At 40.8% G+C, this 17,044-nt stretch overlaps 3 protein-coding genes across 4 annotated transcripts; 2 read left to right on the top strand and 1 right to left on the bottom strand.

Moving 5' to 3' along the window:
- Positions 1 to 99: 99 nt before the first annotated feature.
- On the top strand, positions 100 to 2,316 carry LOC136441857 (FK506-binding protein-like). 2 transcript variants are annotated; one of them, XM_066438390.1, is made up of 2 exons: positions 100 to 227; positions 920 to 2,316. In XM_066438390.1, exon 2 carries the CDS (start codon positions 928 to 930, stop codon positions 1,864 to 1,866), a length of 939 nt encoding a protein of 312 aa, XP_066294487.1. In that variant the 5' UTR covers positions 100 to 227; positions 920 to 927; the 3' UTR covers positions 1,867 to 2,316. The 2 variants fall into 2 exon arrangements, with proteins under 2 accessions (XP_066294487.1, XP_066294488.1); XM_066438391.1 differs by having other exon boundaries at positions 119 to 154.
- Positions 2,317 to 3,116: 800 nt separating this feature from the next.
- LOC136441858 (actin-related protein 2/3 complex subunit 5-C-like) lies at positions 3,117 to 7,980 on the bottom strand. The gene is made up of 4 exons (XM_066438392.1): positions 7,723 to 7,980; positions 7,148 to 7,220; positions 6,524 to 6,703; positions 3,117 to 5,912 (listed from the first exon to the last, which is right to left on the bottom strand). Exons 1-4 carry the CDS (start codon positions 7,860 to 7,862, stop codon positions 5,850 to 5,852), a joined length of 456 nt encoding a protein of 151 aa, XP_066294489.1. The 5' UTR covers positions 7,863 to 7,980; the 3' UTR covers positions 3,117 to 5,849.
- On the top strand, positions 7,950 to 10,096 carry LOC136442624 (large ribosomal subunit protein uL29-like). The gene is made up of 4 exons (XM_066439570.1): positions 7,950 to 7,958; positions 8,893 to 9,029; positions 9,489 to 9,570; positions 9,901 to 10,096. Exons 1-4 carry the CDS (start codon positions 7,950 to 7,952, stop codon positions 10,048 to 10,050), a joined length of 378 nt encoding a protein of 125 aa, XP_066295667.1. The 3' UTR covers positions 10,051 to 10,096.
- The last annotated feature ends 6,948 nt before the right edge of the window (positions 10,097 to 17,044 follow it).

The following is a 17,044-nucleotide window of genomic DNA, read 5'->3' on the forward strand; positions in this document are numbered from 1 at the left end:
GAATGAATAAAGCTGTTGTAATTTTTCAATTTTAATTTTGGCTAGTAAATTTGATTAAATTGCTTTAAAATCGAATTCTTTTTAAAAGTTCTATGTTGCGTTAGGTGATAGAGAGGTCAGAGGTCGGGAGCTTGACAAATAGTGGGGAGGGGCGGTACGGTTGTTGCTGATTCAATATTTCATATTTTCTGCTGATTATGTCCCCCTTTTCACGTTGTATGGGATACGTAAGTCGTTTGATGTTGCAAGTGTCTAATATTTTGTGTATATTGACATGCATATCGTTCCAAATCGTTTCTATCTCAAGTGACGGTATCGTTTATAGCGTTTATCATAATTTCTGGCTGGATCATAAATTTTTGATTTTATAAAGTGATATTTCGTTTTCACAAGTAGGTATAGAATGCTTTATATTATAATTACGTTCAGTCAAACGAGTAACGACCAACACGAATGCTACAATTTAGTACAAATGTATTTAACAAACGGCCAAGACGTTAGACAGTCATCAGAATATATTGTATAAGCTATAAAAACTAAAAGGAAGGTAAGAATTTGTCAGGAAAACAGAAATGAGTTTTGATATTCATCAAAGGATGCATTTGTTCTTCTAGAGTATGATTAGAAAGTAGATTTTGATATTGCTTTTAATAAGAAGCTGTTGTTGTTCTTCTTCTTGTCCTTCACTATGTGGTCTCTTGGTGCTGAGTTCCACTTGTTTCGAGTCAATTGTCTCTCTCTCTTAAGTTAATGACAAAAATTCAACAAAGTAACCGAATACTGTTGCTTATTTTTAATAGCTCACCCTTAACCTTCAGCACCCTGAAGTACATAGTCGCTTCGCTCTATTGGTTATAATTACAGGGATAGGCAGCAGGGAGAAGGTTAACTCGTAATAATTTTATCCATTTCTTTACAGATCACACTATGGTAACAATGGATGACACACCCATGACTGTCACCACCACGCCGAGTGAGGTTGCCATGGCAACAGCACCGCCCCCAGAAGACGCCGTGACACACCCAACAAGATGGGAGTCTCCCGACCAGTCCTTTGCAAAGTACATTCTAGAAAAAGGCAAAGGAATCGAAACACCCAACCTAGGTGCAACCTGTGTTGTCCAGATCATACCTTTAGTTAGCGAGGGTCTGGAACAAGGGCTTGTTGGGTACCCAATGTATGAAGAGAATGAGATAACCTTAGGTGAAGGGGATACAGAGATTTCTGCGGTCCTGGATGCCTGTTTTGAGACTATGCAGGCTGCTGAGGTTTGTGAAGTGGAGGTGGCTAAGGAAACGGTCGGACTGGGGTCTGGTGACGATTTCCTCAGGTTCCAGTTGGAGCTGAAAGACTTAACCCGCAAAGAAGACCCCTGGCATCAGGGATCGGACGAGATACTATCCCTAGCCACTCACCTCAAGAACAAGGGAACGGAATGCTTCAAAGCAGCAAAGATCCGTCCCGCCATTCGCCGTTATTCCCGAGCACTCAAACTTCTCGTCCTGTTAGGGAAGGATATTCCTGAAGACCAGAAGGCAGTGTACATCAACCTGAGAGTAGCGTGCTATCAGAACTTAGCGGCATGCCAGATCAAGCTGAGTCAGCATGACTTTGTGATTAAGAACTGTAGTAAGGCGCTGTTACTAGACTCTGGTCTAGTGAAGGCACTGTACAGAAGAGGTTGTTCGTACACGGCTGTAAACGAGTTCGAGAAGGCAAGACAGGACTTGCAGAGGGCACTTGAGATTGAACCAGCAAACAAAGCAACAATCGAACAATTAAAAGTACTGGAGAAAAAGTCAAAAGCCCAGGATGAAAAGTATGCCAAAGCCATGGCCAAGATGTTTGGTGGGCCAGCGAAATAAGCCATGATTATTGCTTTCAAGACATGTTGTACCAAACAATTTCCAAATTGTACAAGAATTATATATACTGTCAAAGGCCCATACCTGCAAATGTATCCTCATGACTACCCACTATTTGATAAGGATATTGCATCAACTGTTAACACAGTGTATATATATATAACAGCAAGGTACACAAACAGTTTTATGAACTGGGTCACCACACGCAGAAAAGGTCAAGCCGCTTTTTCTGCCCCCTAACCGGACTGGACCACTCTTTCTACCAACCGGTCACAGATCCTAGACCTTTACAAACCACTGATGCACAATGTTATATGATGACTAATGCAATCTTCCATATTAAGTGTATATTACTTCTTGCTGTACATGTGTTAGAGATGGCACTGGATCTCAGAGATTCCTCCAGCTAAAAAAGTAAAAGCAAATAAACCTAGCATTTTTAAGAAGCCATTTAGTGGCATTCACTGTTTCCTCTTTACAAATTATGCCCTCAGTCTCAAGTAGTGTCACCCTGAAAATTTCTTTAGTTCTTTCATTTATTCTATCATCTATGCAGCTGTATTTTTCATAAGATGACTCAAGAAGGGGTTGATGTTTGGAGTGGTAGCGTGTGCATGTGTTACTGTGGAGATTTGTATGGCTTAGCATACTATTTGCTAGCAGGTGGTCAGGGCGTCGTCTGGATGCCCAACAGTACGAGAGCAAGGAAATTAGACGCCCTCATTTTCGGAGGACCCCCTCTTTTCCTGTTATTATGTTGATTACATTACATGTGTTACCCCCCACACACTGACCCACTGCTGTTTTTTCCTCATACCAGACCCTGGGAAAGCATGTATTTTGATGTGAAAATCGTCGCCAGGGTTTTTGTAGGCTTGCAAAACTAAGGAGATCATCAAAAAGCATGTTTTTGCACAGTTTTAAAATGCTCAAAGTATGAAGTTATTACGGAAATATGCTAAACGATGTTAGTAAATGTCATAGCAAAAAGATTTCAGCATTTTTTATTTCCATTTTTTGGCCCTAATATTGCTTTGCTTGCCTTTAATCCACAGAGCCCATTGGCTCTAATTGGTCCCCCCCATTATTGGATGCTCTCACTATAAATACTAGTTAAAGGCCTTGGAGAGTTTGGATCAATGCTCCAAAAACACACAGTATCAAGCCTGATTGAATTCTCCACAGTTGACTAAACACAGCAGATTGTGTAGATGTTAGTAGATAAAAACTACAAAGAACACACCACACTACATTGTTCAACAGGATAAGCACCAGTGTATTCCAGCCAACCCTTCCCAAGATAGCAGTAGTTTGTAGGAATGTTCAATCCATAACATTACCTTTAACTAGACCTAGCCTGCAATGTAGAGGTATAATAATTCATTCAAAATGTGCAACGACTACACCTACAAATTTCCTTCATGATTGGACAAGGAAAAAGTGAATTGTATGGGTGATTGATAAAGAAACTGATCATAGAATGTATGGCATGATGTTCAACACATGCATTTTTTCTTGGTCTCCAATGTTTCCTTCGTTGAAAGAATCATGGCTATTGTTGGTATGGTTAAAAACTTGCTAAATATTGGTGCTGCTCAAATAACACATGAAATGTAAAAATGTTCTTTTTTTTTCCAAGCATATGTTTGTTCTTTAGAAAGGAGAGGCTAAAATGTGTATTTCAAGGAAGTGGGGAAGGGCAAAAATACATGGCATTCAAATTGAATTGCAAATCATCCTACCTGCATCATGCACATGTGCCTTATATGTTTGCAGTTTCCTATGCTATACCATGGCATAACCCCAATGTATAATGCCATACAACCCAAAACCTAGCTACGCTGTTATATATTCTGCCACTCCTTGTCAATAAAATTTGACACAAAAAAAAACATGTGGTAGGTAGAAATTGTACTAATACAGAAAAAATATAAGAAAAAACTTGATTACAGGACATCAAGAAATATGCTTTGAATTTCAACAGACCACTTTAAAAGTCCTAGAATATAACCGAGTGCAGCTTTAATAGAAGAGATACAATTAGGTGTCAACATAGTATAATCTGGCACATTTAATAGTGGCAAAATCTGCCTTGTATGTTTTTGATCACTTAAGCAAAAAAATTGAATGAATACTGATCATTTCCTTTATGCTATTTTCGTTTTCATGTTTTTCTGATGGTACAAATACATTTCTTTACAGAATAAAAGAGTAACCAAATATTCTTGACAGTCTCATATAAACTTTGAAAGACGGCATGCGATCGAATAAAGTGATACCCTATCTCCGAGAAAAGATTTACCATAGTTGCTACATTTCAAGAAATCCAGGCATGCTTTAGGAAATGTAAATTTAGAGAACTCTATACCTTTTGGGGACCTTATACTGTGTCATTTCAAATGACACCATTCTGACAGTAACATTAAAAAGTCACTGTTGTCCCTTTTTTCACTAATTTAATGTAACACATCGAGTGCAAAAATTAGAATTTCATGGCATGATAGGCCTAATGGACAAATTTGAACCAGACAAACTGGTTCCATCCTTGGGTGGATTTTGCTCACAAACGCACATTAAAAAACAGAATGCATTCGAAGGACATTATCTGAAACCAGAGGAAGCAGGTGTTCCATTAAAATCTGATTTATGACGGATAATGAAAAAAAAAAGAGCCGTTTTTCTCTGCATTTTATGCAAGTGAGGAAGGCAAATAGCCACCAACATTGTAAAGTGATATCCGGAAATAGTGATAACCGGAAATGTTTCATGGGATGTGTGCGGGTGCCGGGCCGCCCATGGGAACTAAATACCTGTGTGACAGCAGGCTTTGTGACACCGGTTGGGGTTAGGGTAATGCCACTCGAACACGTTCTATTCTTTACGGACCTGCACTATGACGAATACAGCTTGTGAGCAAAATTCCCCATAAGAAAATAACAGTTTGTGTGGTTCGAATTTGTCTATTCAACAATAGGAATGCCTCATTAGCAAATAAATGATACTAAGTACACCATCAAATGTAACCCAGCTTATATAATCTTTTATATCATAATGCACTAAAGAAGATATCTTATTTCAGATACACAATTGATTGGTAGGATAATTCTACCGATGAAAGGTACTAATCATAATTACTTATTACAAGAGTACCATAAAATGTACATTGCATATAAGAGGCACCTATCCCATAACCTCATCTTTTATTGTTGGCATCAAGTGCAGAGATTACAACACTGTTCAACCAACCATATCAATAATTCCATCATAAAATGTACCATATCTTACACACGGTTCTCCTAAAATAACTGCAGGTACAATGTACTTATAGAACCATGAAAACATGTTTGAGTAATAGCCAGGCTATTAGCTAGCAGGGTGCCTTCTAGATGCCCTACAAGAAGGCACCCTACACTAAGAAAATAAAGAAATTTGATGCCCTTCATTTTGCTGGGGACGTTCAAAGGAAACCTTATTTACTTGGTAATTACAAACATAGGTACACGTGTTCCCACCACGCACACTGTTTTTTTTTCCCCTCATACCAGACACTGGGACAGCATGTAAATTGATTGACATGTAAAGCTACCAGGTAACTGTTAGTCCAAAAAGTCAACAGGGAACACTGGTTCCGATTGGTTCCCCCCAATCTTTGGACACCCTGTCCTAGCTAAAAGCCTGATGGACATAGTACATACCCATGGTGTAGTATTGTGATTAGTCTTCACAAAAGTCCCCTACATGTACTTTAAAGATTACTGGCCAAAAAGAGACCTTGAAATTACCAATATTCCCTTGATAAACAGTTTGTAAAAGGGCTCTCTCTTATGATACAGTGAGTTAAACAATGTGTAATCTCTGCCTTTGGTACCAAATGAATCATGGGATACAAAATGGATGCCGTGACTAAGTAAAAGACTTATCATTATTATTATTATTGAGTGGAAGATGTGATGTGATGTGATGATTGGTGGGACCCTGGTGCATCATACTGTTTTCCTGTCGGTCAACACTCGCACTATTGAGCCAAGTCCTCCAACTGCATATGCCTGGAACAAGAGGAGTAGAGAATTTAGAAACTGTCAACAGAAAAGAATGAAAGTACATTTACGTTAACATCCAACACTTGCATCTATTCACTGCTGTATTCGTTGAATCATTGTAATAAAACATGAATAGATAAAGAGCTACCGGGTATCATGTTTTTGGAAAGAAAATAACAAATATCAACAGTTACTCAAGCAACTGGATAGATTTTGGAAATGGTCAGATGTTTCAGACAATGATAAATAAAACATCAGCCAACATCACATGAGCCTGATCAATAAAACATATCTGTTGTTTGTTGAAAGAAAGGCTAGTCATGACTTTTTTCTAAAGACAGGAACAAGGGTGCTGCATCCCCATGCCCTGACCATAGGCCCCCTTTACTATGGGGAGCAGATCCTCTCACAAACATAAAATTCTGATTGACTGATGTGGTCAGTGTTAAACTGTGACCTGTGTTAGTAATTTTGCCCCTACCCCATAGAATTCTCTAGAACTTCACACCACGCATGGAAGGGGACCATCTCTCCGCTAAGTTGCTAGATGTTCCCTTACAATGCCATCCTTTGCAATTTTTTCCTAGAAAAACCCCTGCTTATTGTATCTAGCCTACCTTTTCATGCCAGATGAGGAGTGTACTACTGCTACTGTCGTCTGCCGGGTTCTCGAAGCCTCTGTAGATGTACTTCATCAGCAGGTCCAGCTGTTTGCTGTCTAGAGCCTTGATGCCTTTATCCATCTCAGACTTCTTAAAGGACACGAGAACCCTCAGAACCAGACGGCCTGCTTGGTCCTGGAGTTTAAGATGTTGAGCATTGTAACACCGGACTTTGACAGATATTGTATGCATAACTATAGTTTAATGCCAGAATGACAATTTTCTATCAAAAGATAAACAATCCAAGGCCATAATAAAAAGCTGTGGCAATTTTCATGACATGGCTGATTTATGCATTCATGCCAAAGTCCAAATCCAATTTTCACATTTTCGACAGCACTGCAAGTGAAAAGCGTTCGAAATCCTTTGAAGTTTGATGGAACTGGAAGCCTGTGCAATACAACTTCCAATCCAAGTCTACATGCAATACAATAAAATATAGACCTGTTCAGTACACCCATATTGAACATTATCCTGGCCCAGATATGCAGTACCTATCATATCCTGCATGCGGTATCAAGTTATGAGATGAATTTATATCAAGGAGGTTATACAACCTCCATGGATAAATATACAAACCTTTGCTGCCTGGTTCTTGCCCCCAGTTGGTGGGTTAGACAGCACTCTTTTCAATGCTTCAACATTTTCACCTGTAAGCACTTGGTTAAGGGAAACGTATGACTACATTGATGCATTACATTACACTGAATCTATTTTAAGATATCTGTAGCCTGTCGGGTATTGTGACAAACCACAACTTCCTATCAAAATTACAAGTGTGTCAAATTCTTTCTAAAATCTAACTCACAGAGAATAACTGCCTGATCAACGTTTTCATCATTCCTTCTAGGGCCTGGGTACCCGATCAGTTCAGGTATGACATCATTCTTGTCATAGATATATCACTAGACGTTGTCATATTTATCGAATGACCAACCACGGAAGTGAAGAAAGAGCCAACGCCCCCCTCCCCTATCATGTTTACTTTGACACAAATCACGCGACCGGATATCATGTTCCTTTCGCTAGAAAGCAAGTATAGACCCTAGAATACAAGATCTACTTCAAAACTTCAACAACATCCCACCAGACCCAAAACATGTACGGAATGCACTGAACGTCTAAGAAAACTTCAGAAAAATGCAGAAGGATATTGCTGAAGTAGGCTGGACACTTCCTGTTCGTTCGGTCCGGTCCCTGTTGGCGTCTCGTCTACGTCCTCGACGTATTTGTTTTCGTCGAACTCGTCAACGTCAACCTTCCGAAACCTCGATGCTCCCGTGTTCTTCGACATGTCTTAGATATATAGGAGGGCAAAACCTTCAAGAAACTTGGCAAAGTTCAGAAGCGTGAACCATGCACCTCCCAGTTTTTTTCTAAGATGGCGGAAGTGAAGCCTCGTTTTCGATCGGTTTTTATGGTTCACCTCAGAATTAGATGCCCTTTTTGCACACCAATTTCTCTTCCTTTAACGGACCAAAACAGGGTCTAAAAGACTAATGCAGATAATTTTAAAAATCTAGATATGTATTTTTATCAATGCAAGTATAGAAATTTACCCTGGATTGTGTATAGATAGATGAAACAGTCGATGAACGGAGATAGGGGCATCCCGGGATAAAGGTAACCCCACTGCCTACTGGGGTAAGCTACGTATTCTCGCGAGATTTTGACATGTGCGAGACCTCTTTTTCCCATCCAGAAAATCAAAGATGGTGGGTAAAAATTTATTCTTCAGATATCCGTTTCAATCTACAATATCCAAAGCGATATTGGAATTAACATGTTGTGTGTAGAAGGCTAAGATTTTGTTTTAGCTGATGATAATAGTATTTATGCCGCTTACGCGGTCTGATCGTTTAGATTGACCATCATCCCAGGTTGATTTTGGCCACCATCGCATCGGTCACAACATGCTCATACATTTGTATCGACCGTCGGATTTCACAAAATGATAAACACACATGGAAAAGGATGAAATGGAAAACTGACGTTTCTTCAAAAGTTGATCTTATATGATTTGTCAGGCCTGTTAAAACGCACCTGATGTTGTTCTTGAACTAAAGTCTGACTGTTTGGCACTAGGTGGGGTGGGGGGCCAGTTGCATGTGTAACTTTTACCAATTGCAAGTTTACTTATGATATATTTTTTTGTATGTACTTCCCAAGTGGTCTGCAGTTTCCTTTGTATTTTTGTAAAATTATGAATGATGTTATGGTCAAAGTTATGCAGTGAAAATACTGATATTCTCTCAGGGATTGATCTTAGACATGTAATAAGTGTTAGGGATCCAACATCTTTAATGTTTCCGAAATCTTACTAGGTCAAAATCAAGGCCCACGAGCTCCGGGGCAAGAAGAAGGAGGAACTCCTGAAGCAGCTCAGTGAGCTGAAGGAGGAGCTGTCACAGCTGCGGGTCGCCAAGGTGACGGGCGGAGCTGCCTCCAAGCTCTCCAAGATGTAAGTTTTCGTCTCATCCATTGCACAGTTAGGTTACATGTAGGTGATTGCTGATATATAGTTAACCCAATACAGGCCTAGCTTCCTTAGCAGGCTCTAGGAGCCAGGCTTTTTTTTCTATGATGGCATTTCAGTTCTATTGAATTTGATTTCTATTGCAATATGCGTTTAGAAAAAAAATCTTGCCTCGTAAAGCCTGCTTAGGAGGCTACTGCAAGCCTGCAAGGCTGCCAAACTTGCAACCATAAGTAGACAGGTATGATGAGTTTAACTCGGTCACATGAAAGATAAATGTACCAAATTTCCTCATTACTGTTACGTATGTCACATATCTGTTCATTCATCATGTTGAAACAATATCTTACTGACAATAAGTAATTAACGAATGTTTGTATAATTTACTTAAATTTTTTCTCCATAATGAGCAACGTTGTGATCCTTTGTACATTGTTATTCCAGCCGCATTGTTCGCAAGTCCATTGCCCGTGTCATGACAGTCATCCACCAGACACAGAAGGAAAACCTCCGCAAGTTCTACAAGGTACTTTACTCTTACCTTTATTTAGTACATGATATACAGTCAAACCTGCCTAAGAAGACTACTCAGGGAACCCTTAAAAATTTGGTCTATGTGGACTGGTGGTCACCCAAAGGTAGTTACGATGGCCAGATGGTCCTTATGTAGAGGTGGTCACTTTTACAGGTTTGACTGTACCTGGTAAATGATACAGAAGGCGAGTCTGCATGAGCTTGTCGGATAGGCACATTTCATTAACTTTGATTAGATTTAATAGGTTTGATAACTTCTAAAAATGTTGGAAGTGTATTTCAGCAATGACTAAATTTTCCCATTCGTTATTTTTTTCTGCAGAAGAAGAAGTACATCCCTCTGGACTTGCGTTACAAGAAGACCAGAGCTATCCGACGTGCACTAACCAAGGGCGAGAAGAACATGAAGTCCAAGAAGACACAGAAGAAGCTCCGGTTGTACCCCTTGAGGAAGTATGCCGTTAAGGAGTAAAGAAGGCTGCTGTAGATCGGATCATTAAAAAAGTTCATAAATAGAAGTTTGTTGTGTTTGTCTGTTTGTTATGGGTTTGTTTGTTTATGTTTTGTACACTTCAGTTCTTCGAAAGACTAGGTTTGATTCACTTTCACTAGAAAGGATCCCTACTCTTACCATTGAGAACTCCCAGCATATTCCTCATGGAAACCAATTTGCAAGGATTGTGTGTGAAAATGTCACAGCCAATAAATTCTGTTTTCTATAGAGAATATGCTAGGAAAGGGCCTACCATTTTGGCCATGTTGATTCAATTATACGGATGAAGTCCATGCGCACATAGATTATTGCCTGTTTCCAAAGAAAATTTAGACCATACATTACTTTAAATCGTACAAAGCTGCAAAATGACAATTTATGCCATGGATTACAAAAGGGTATTGGAAAACGGATGATAATGTCGTAGATTGCCAAAATCAATTCTAAAGTCAAAGAAGATGTGAAAGAGCAAAAACGAGTGTTCAACCTCCCTGACCTAGATGTCATGAAGACAACTTTTTTTTGGCAAACTTTTTTCCACACACTCGCACCAGTTCTGGGGTTTCAAAAGGATGTCATCCATATAATCAAATCAACATGGCCTTGACTTGAAGAGAAAATGCTGAAGACGAGTCATGTTGACAAAAGTGAACCAGTTATTGTTGGTACTATTTGTAATGTTCCTGTTCCTTTTCAATTGAACTGCAATTTGACACAGGAGAGAACTGAGTGATTTAGTTTCAAAACAAGGCAAATGAAACCACATAAGTTAAGGAACCAATGTTGGCCCCTTAACATTGGCTGTTTGAAGAACACCCTGGCTGCCATCCTAGTTCATTTGCTGGGTTTCCCACACTCTCCCCTAAACAACTTGGTTTAAGAGAGTATGGGAGCCCCAGTACACGAACTAGGATGGCAGCCAGGCCTCTAGTAGAAGCCAGTCACAACAAATTTCCAATATGCTGCCCTTGCACACCCCTCCCAGGAGACCTTACCTCAACCCTCAAACAAGTTGTTGACTTACACAACTATGAAGATTTAGTTAGGCTAATGAGGCCAGGGTGGCTGATCCACAGAAGGCTGAGAGAAAACATTGAACCAAGAAATGTCAACAAGAACTTTAAAAAGCCTTGGCCAGCATTTTTGGTAGAGTTCAAGGTGGATAGCATTTTGCCTACATTTTTTGTCTTGAAAGGCAAGGTTTGTTGTCAGTTACACAGACTTCAGTTGGATAAAGGTGGTGGAAGGAAATTGCCTTCCAGTACCGTGTCCTGGACACAGTTGTCATAACAACCACTGTCCCTTCTGCCTCAAAAAGGGTATGGAACTTTTACACAGACACGTGTAGTAGTATTTCTAAAACGATGCATTGTACGCATCTGACTTCAATGCAGACATTATCACTACATTACACCCTATAAAGCAAGTCAAACAGAAACATTTTCATAACATTGATACTTTATTTAATTTTGATCCCTGAAAATACATTGACGTTGCAGCTTGTCGTTATCAAACAAATCACTCTGCATCAATAAAATAGTCTTCTCACACATTTTTACCAGTTGTGTTCAAACAACTATAAAAGCTGCCTCTATGAAATTCATATTAGTGTTCAAATTTGTCTTAGCATCATAAAATCACAGTGTGAAAGATGTCGGTTAGCTTGAGGGATGAATCCACTCTACTTTATACATCATAAAATCACAAGATTGTCTTTTTTAAATACATTGTCTCTAAATCTGGCAACACAATAATTTACACAATGAGATGAGCACTGCCTCCTGAGACATCCACATAATAAGATGGGGTTATTAACAAATTGTTGGCAGTGTACATAAGCATGTACATGTTAAATTTGGTCAGTGTACTTGTTTGCAGGCAGTACATAGCACACGATGATGACAATGGACAAATACAGTACAGACAACACAGGCCTTCAGTAATGTAAAACTATATCATGCAGCGCTTCTGTCTTTCTAATGGTTATAATTTGATAAAATATATACATGGCAAAGTCCATATCTGGCTCTCACTGAGTCTATCTCTTCCTGGTCCTTTTTCTTGGCGGTGGTGTATCTGTTTCCTTATTTGGCACAACTCTCTCACAGATGTGTTCTAGAGGTTTCGGCTTGCCTTTGTTCACTGGTTGTGAACAATGCACTATTGCGACGTGCCATATTGGCTTGTCCGTGTCAAAGAAAGACATCTTGTTGTAGCCCTTAGCTGTGATTTGGTCCATGGCTTCTTGCAGCAGCTTCTTGACATCAGACCTCTTCGTTGTGTGTTTTAACTCGAAGATATACTGGACCTGTTTTCTGGCTGTGACCACGCAGATATCTGCACGTCCTGAAGCTGTTTGTGGCTCAGATATCGGTCTGTTGTTGGATATGTATAAAGCTGTGTGGAATATGATGTGGACATACCCCTCTTTATCGTTTATATGCTTTGAAGCGTCATATGGGATTGACGTGACGAGGTCAGCCATCTTAGCCACAAAGTATTCGGGCCTTTCTTCATCCAGATCGGTAGATATGCCAAGGAATTTGTTGTTGTTTCTCTGGAGGAGGTTAGGTGCCTCGCATAGGTACTGTACATTTGGTGAGTACACGCCTTCTCCTTTCTCCAGCAGGTAGTTATCAACTAGCCTGTACTTGAAGCTGTCCTTGATCATGTCGTCCGGGTCACAGTTCTCATTGTACTCGTCCAGCCATGACTTCAGGTCCCCGTCTGTGATGTCCTCGATGGCCCAGAGGTCGTGCTCGGCGTTGGTCTTTTGTAGGACGTCGCTGTACTTGGCGATCATTCTCGTCAGGACGTACCAGTGGGCGTCGGTGAAGTGGTCGGTGTTGAAACGTGGGCGTCTCTGTCCCTCCCAGTCTCCTCCCATCTCTGCCAGGTACACCAACCTGCCAATCGCTCCCCCTGTGGTGCGGAAGATGGCGATCAAGTCCTTGTCTGAAGGCACCCAGTCCGTGTCTCGCACGATCTCCCAAAGCTTGCGTATGTCACTGGGACTCCTCAGTGTGTAGAGGTAGCGTTCCTTGTACTTGCTGTCGTTGAGTGAAGGGTATTGGATGTACTTCTCTAGGATGTCTTCGTACCCTGCGTGTTGGTAGGCTAAGGCTATTACTGACCGTGTACTGCCCGTGAGCCAGCCCAGGGCGTCCCGAGACTCTCCTATCGCACACAGCTGCTTGACGAAGTTTTCCCCTTGTATCTGCTTGTCTCTGTGCTCGTGTGTTTTGATGTAAGCCTCTTGCAACTCGTCCACTGCAACTATCGGCCTCTTCCCATTGGAAACTAGAAAGCTGATCATTTCGTTGATGTCTCTTCTCGTGATCTGTTGTAGTTCGGTGGGGAGGGAGTTCAGTTTCTCCCGCAGAGATTGGCATTTTTGTATCTCTTCATACAGAGCTTCGGAGGGAAGTTTGAGGCCACTTGAACACAGTACGTACGCGGTGATAAATCTATCGTCCAGTTTCCTCCGGACTACTTGTCGGAGAGACTCGATCAAAAACGTTTTACCGACCGACTTCCACCCGGTGAGAAGAACCCCGTTATGATTGTGCCTACCTTTGTACAGCGAATAAATGGAATGGATTAAGGTGTCTACGCTGGCCCGGTTTCTGTCAGACACGAAGTAAGGTCCGATATTTTCTCTTGGATCATTCTGTAGCTCTTCCCAACACTGGTAGAAAGTTTCTGAGAAGCGTCTCTGGTCCGTAAAGTCGATACTCATTCTGAAAAAAAATCGTAACTCAACACGAGTAACAATGAACTTTGCTCTGGCAGTGGTTCAATTCTCCGCGTCCTCTCAAGGACCGTTGACTGTTTAAATCCGCATTCTTGATCTTGAACTTCGCCTGGAGTCTGATAGAGGTCCTTGAAGTTTTGAAGACATGTTAACCCGTTGTTTCATCCTGGCAAATGTCCATGTGTTCAGCTGTCGGGGGAGGGTGGACTCACTAGTTGTCGTTTTGGTCGCTGGTAACAACACTGGAAGGAGTGACTCACAGCGTAAACAACATGGCGGTCCCGACGGTCACACAAGGGACGATTCAGTTCTCCAGCGTAGCTCTGGGATATGAAAATCTCTCAACCACAAGACAACAAGGTCCCAGTTTAGGAAATAAGTAACAGATGATAAGGACAAAGAACTGTCAAGCGACCCACCGCACAGCCACATGGCCCCGGGAGGACGCCATGTTTTGTGTTTGGCTTGGCGTGGCCTCCCTCATTTGCATTAAGGTTGATGGACCGTGCCACTTTACTGGGAGGGTGGTTTACAAACAAAGGCTATAACGATCTATAACGTGTGACACGCATCGTAGTGTACTGTCTCTACTATCTGTTAAAGTAAATTCTACGTGCACTGGTTGTGAGGACATTTTAATATATTTCGATGTAAGTAGACAGGAAAAAGACACATAAAGCATAAATTTCATACAACTTTACAAGAAAGAACAACCGTTTGTGCATTTGAAGCTTTTAAACATCCTTGATCGAAATTACTCCCTATCTAATACTTTCTTAAAAGATTTAGCGGTTGGGGCCACAAGCACAAGACGTCCCTCCGTCACTACAAGTGATGTCATTAAAAGAAGTTAATTATTGGTCCCTGTCACTCCCTGACAATCATTCCTCTTGAGGGTTCCCGTGAAGACAAACATAAGACATGTATAACAATGGCATCCCTTTGATGGTGCGATAAACACACTCGGGGGTACGCTCATTAAACCAGGGAAGAATCAATATTGATTCGGCAGGGATCGCTGTTTCAGTTGGTAGTAACTGTTATCAGACTTAAGTCGTAATCTCATGAACGTTTTCATAAACGCGAATGGAAATATGCGTTTATGTATTTAAAGTTAATGGTTCAAAGTATGTAAGCATATCTTCAATCCTCAACATCTTCAAGTCTAACATCATGCAATATGCATGTCAAGTATTTTGCAACAAGTTGTCTCTAAGTCTAACAGACTTTTTGGTGGCCTGAGACGGCAACCTTACGACCCCACCGGCTACATTTATTTACACAGGGCCATGCTAATAGCGTCACCTTCATGGAAATACAGACACCTTTATATCTGTAGCATAACTTGCTTAGCACGTCCACATGCATGTTGCACTCATTACTTAATCAATCATTTAATGGACGTGTAATAATGATGTTACTCGTTTTAGCACTTTCTGAAAATGCCCATATTTCTTTGACTTCGAGGAAGCACACTGTATTCATCTTCTATAGTATAAATGCCAAAATCTTGTGTATCAACCAACATTTTAACATTAAGGCTGGGAAACGCTTTTATTTCTCCCTGATTTTCCTCTAAGTTTTAGGTTTTGTGTGTGCAATTTGAATTTCGCCTTTGGGTTAGGGGATCTGAATTACAACTTTATAAACTTTTTGTCATGCTGTACTGGCAGCCGTATTATTTGCTTCTTGTATGTCATCATATTTCGCTACAAGCAAGTTCCATCCTATTTCGTTACAACTTTGTATTCTAATTTCTAGCTTTTGTTTACTGTTATGTATTTTGTATGTATGTATGTATGTTTAGTGGTGGCGCTAATATCAGTTTATTAAACTTGTGTGTGTCACCACTACGTCTGTAATGTCTTCTCACTTGAATAAACAAAAACATGATGCCACAACTTCACATGTTCCTGTCCCTTCTATTCATTCAAAAGCAACATTAAACCAACATATTTCAGAGTTCTATTCACACTTCTCAATTAAGCAAACAAGAAATACACTATTATTCAGTGCTACTTCTATTTCGTCCTAGCTGCAAAAACAGTCAAGTTGTATCCACTTTCAAATTGTACGGGTATCAATATAAACAAAGTGGTCCTGATCTATTGATTCATCACAATCAAAATCTTCTGTCTTATTATAGGCCATGGCACTGGCAGTGTTGGTGTTATATTGTTAAAGCAACCATTTCTTCCAGACATATTCTTTAACACTTTATAAACTTCCGGTTATTCCACACATAAAATTTACAACAAGGTGTGTTGGTCTCTTCTGTATACTTTGGATTCTAAGTGTCTAAACATAAAAACCATGGAAACTTAAAACTACTACATTGACAAACATCTTCAATCATCCATATTTATCACTCTTGACACTGAAAAACTTCCACAGTTAAAGTTTACAATAGTGCAAACTTTGTGGATTTCTAAGTGTCTAAACATAAAAATAATGGCAACTTAAAACTACTACATTGACACACATCTTCATTCATCCATATTTTCATCTGAGCAGTACCCGCTAGGAGTACTTCCTCTATCGGTGTCTCTAGTGCGAAGGCGTGGCCTTCTTCTAGGAGTTGAGGATTCGCCCCTGGCTGGACTGTCTTCCCTTGGTTGGCTCCTCCTCTTTTTCCTACTACTGCTACTGCGCCACGCCCATGTGCTACCTGTACGGGTCGTCCTGGGTGAAACTACCAAGTACATGGTGTTGGGGTCATTGTCACTGACGGGCTCTGCCATTGCTGCAAGTTCATCACTGTCATAGATGTGGAGATGGAAGGAGCCGGATTTGGTTTGAACTTGGACTTCGTCACAGTCGTATTGTGACGACCGCGAAGGTTTGAACCCCCATTCCACGTCCTCATCTCCGTAGGAAGCTACGTACACAAAAGCCAGCAAGACTGATGTGAAGAGGTTGTCGGACTGGTGTCTGAATAGCTGCAGTTGTTCGATCCTGTCGACTCTATCGCGTACTTTCTCTAGCAGAAAGCTGATGTCGTGACTGTGGCCGAGTTGGTAGGTGAGACCTTGGAAGTTGTGTCTGTTGTATGTCAGGAGTTTCGGGGCCTGGGCTAGGAACTGCGCGTTGGGGTTGTACGTGCCCTCGGCCTGTTCTAACAATTCGTCGTCTACCAACTTGACCTTGGCGTCCGTCATGGCAACGTGATCGGGGCCCTGTAGAGGGAACCGCTTCAGCCACAGCGTCAGCTCTCCCTCC

This window comes from Branchiostoma lanceolatum, chromosome 9 (genome assembly GCF_035083965.1).
Source record: "Branchiostoma lanceolatum isolate klBraLanc5 chromosome 9, klBraLanc5.hap2, whole genome shotgun sequence".
Taxonomy (NCBI): domain Eukaryota; kingdom Metazoa; phylum Chordata; class Leptocardii; order Amphioxiformes; family Branchiostomatidae; genus Branchiostoma; species Branchiostoma lanceolatum.

Coding starts and splice junctions, on each gene's coding strand:
- LOC136441857 (XM_066438390.1), top strand. CDS start 928: ATGGTAACAATGGATGACACACCCATGACTGTCACCACCACGCCGAGT.
- LOC136441858 (XM_066438392.1), bottom strand. CDS start 7,862: ATGTCGAAGAACACGGGAGCATCGAGGTTTCGGAAGGTTGACGTTGAC. Junction 7,221..7,722: donor GTGTCCAGCCTACTTCAGCA/ATATCCTTCTGC, acceptor CCAAGTGCTTAC/AGGTGAAAATGTTGAAGCAT. Junction 6,704..7,147: donor GCAAGAACCAGGCAGCAAAG/GTTTGTATATTT, acceptor CTTAAACTCCAG/GACCAAGCAGGCCGTCTGGT.
- LOC136442624 (XM_066439570.1), top strand. Junction 9,030..9,488: donor GCCTCCAAGCTCTCCAAGAT/GTAAGTTTTCGT, acceptor TTGTTATTCCAG/CCGCATTGTTCGCAAGTCCA. Junction 9,571..9,900: donor ACCTCCGCAAGTTCTACAAG/GTACTTTACTCT, acceptor TTTTTTCTGCAG/AAGAAGAAGTACATCCCTCT.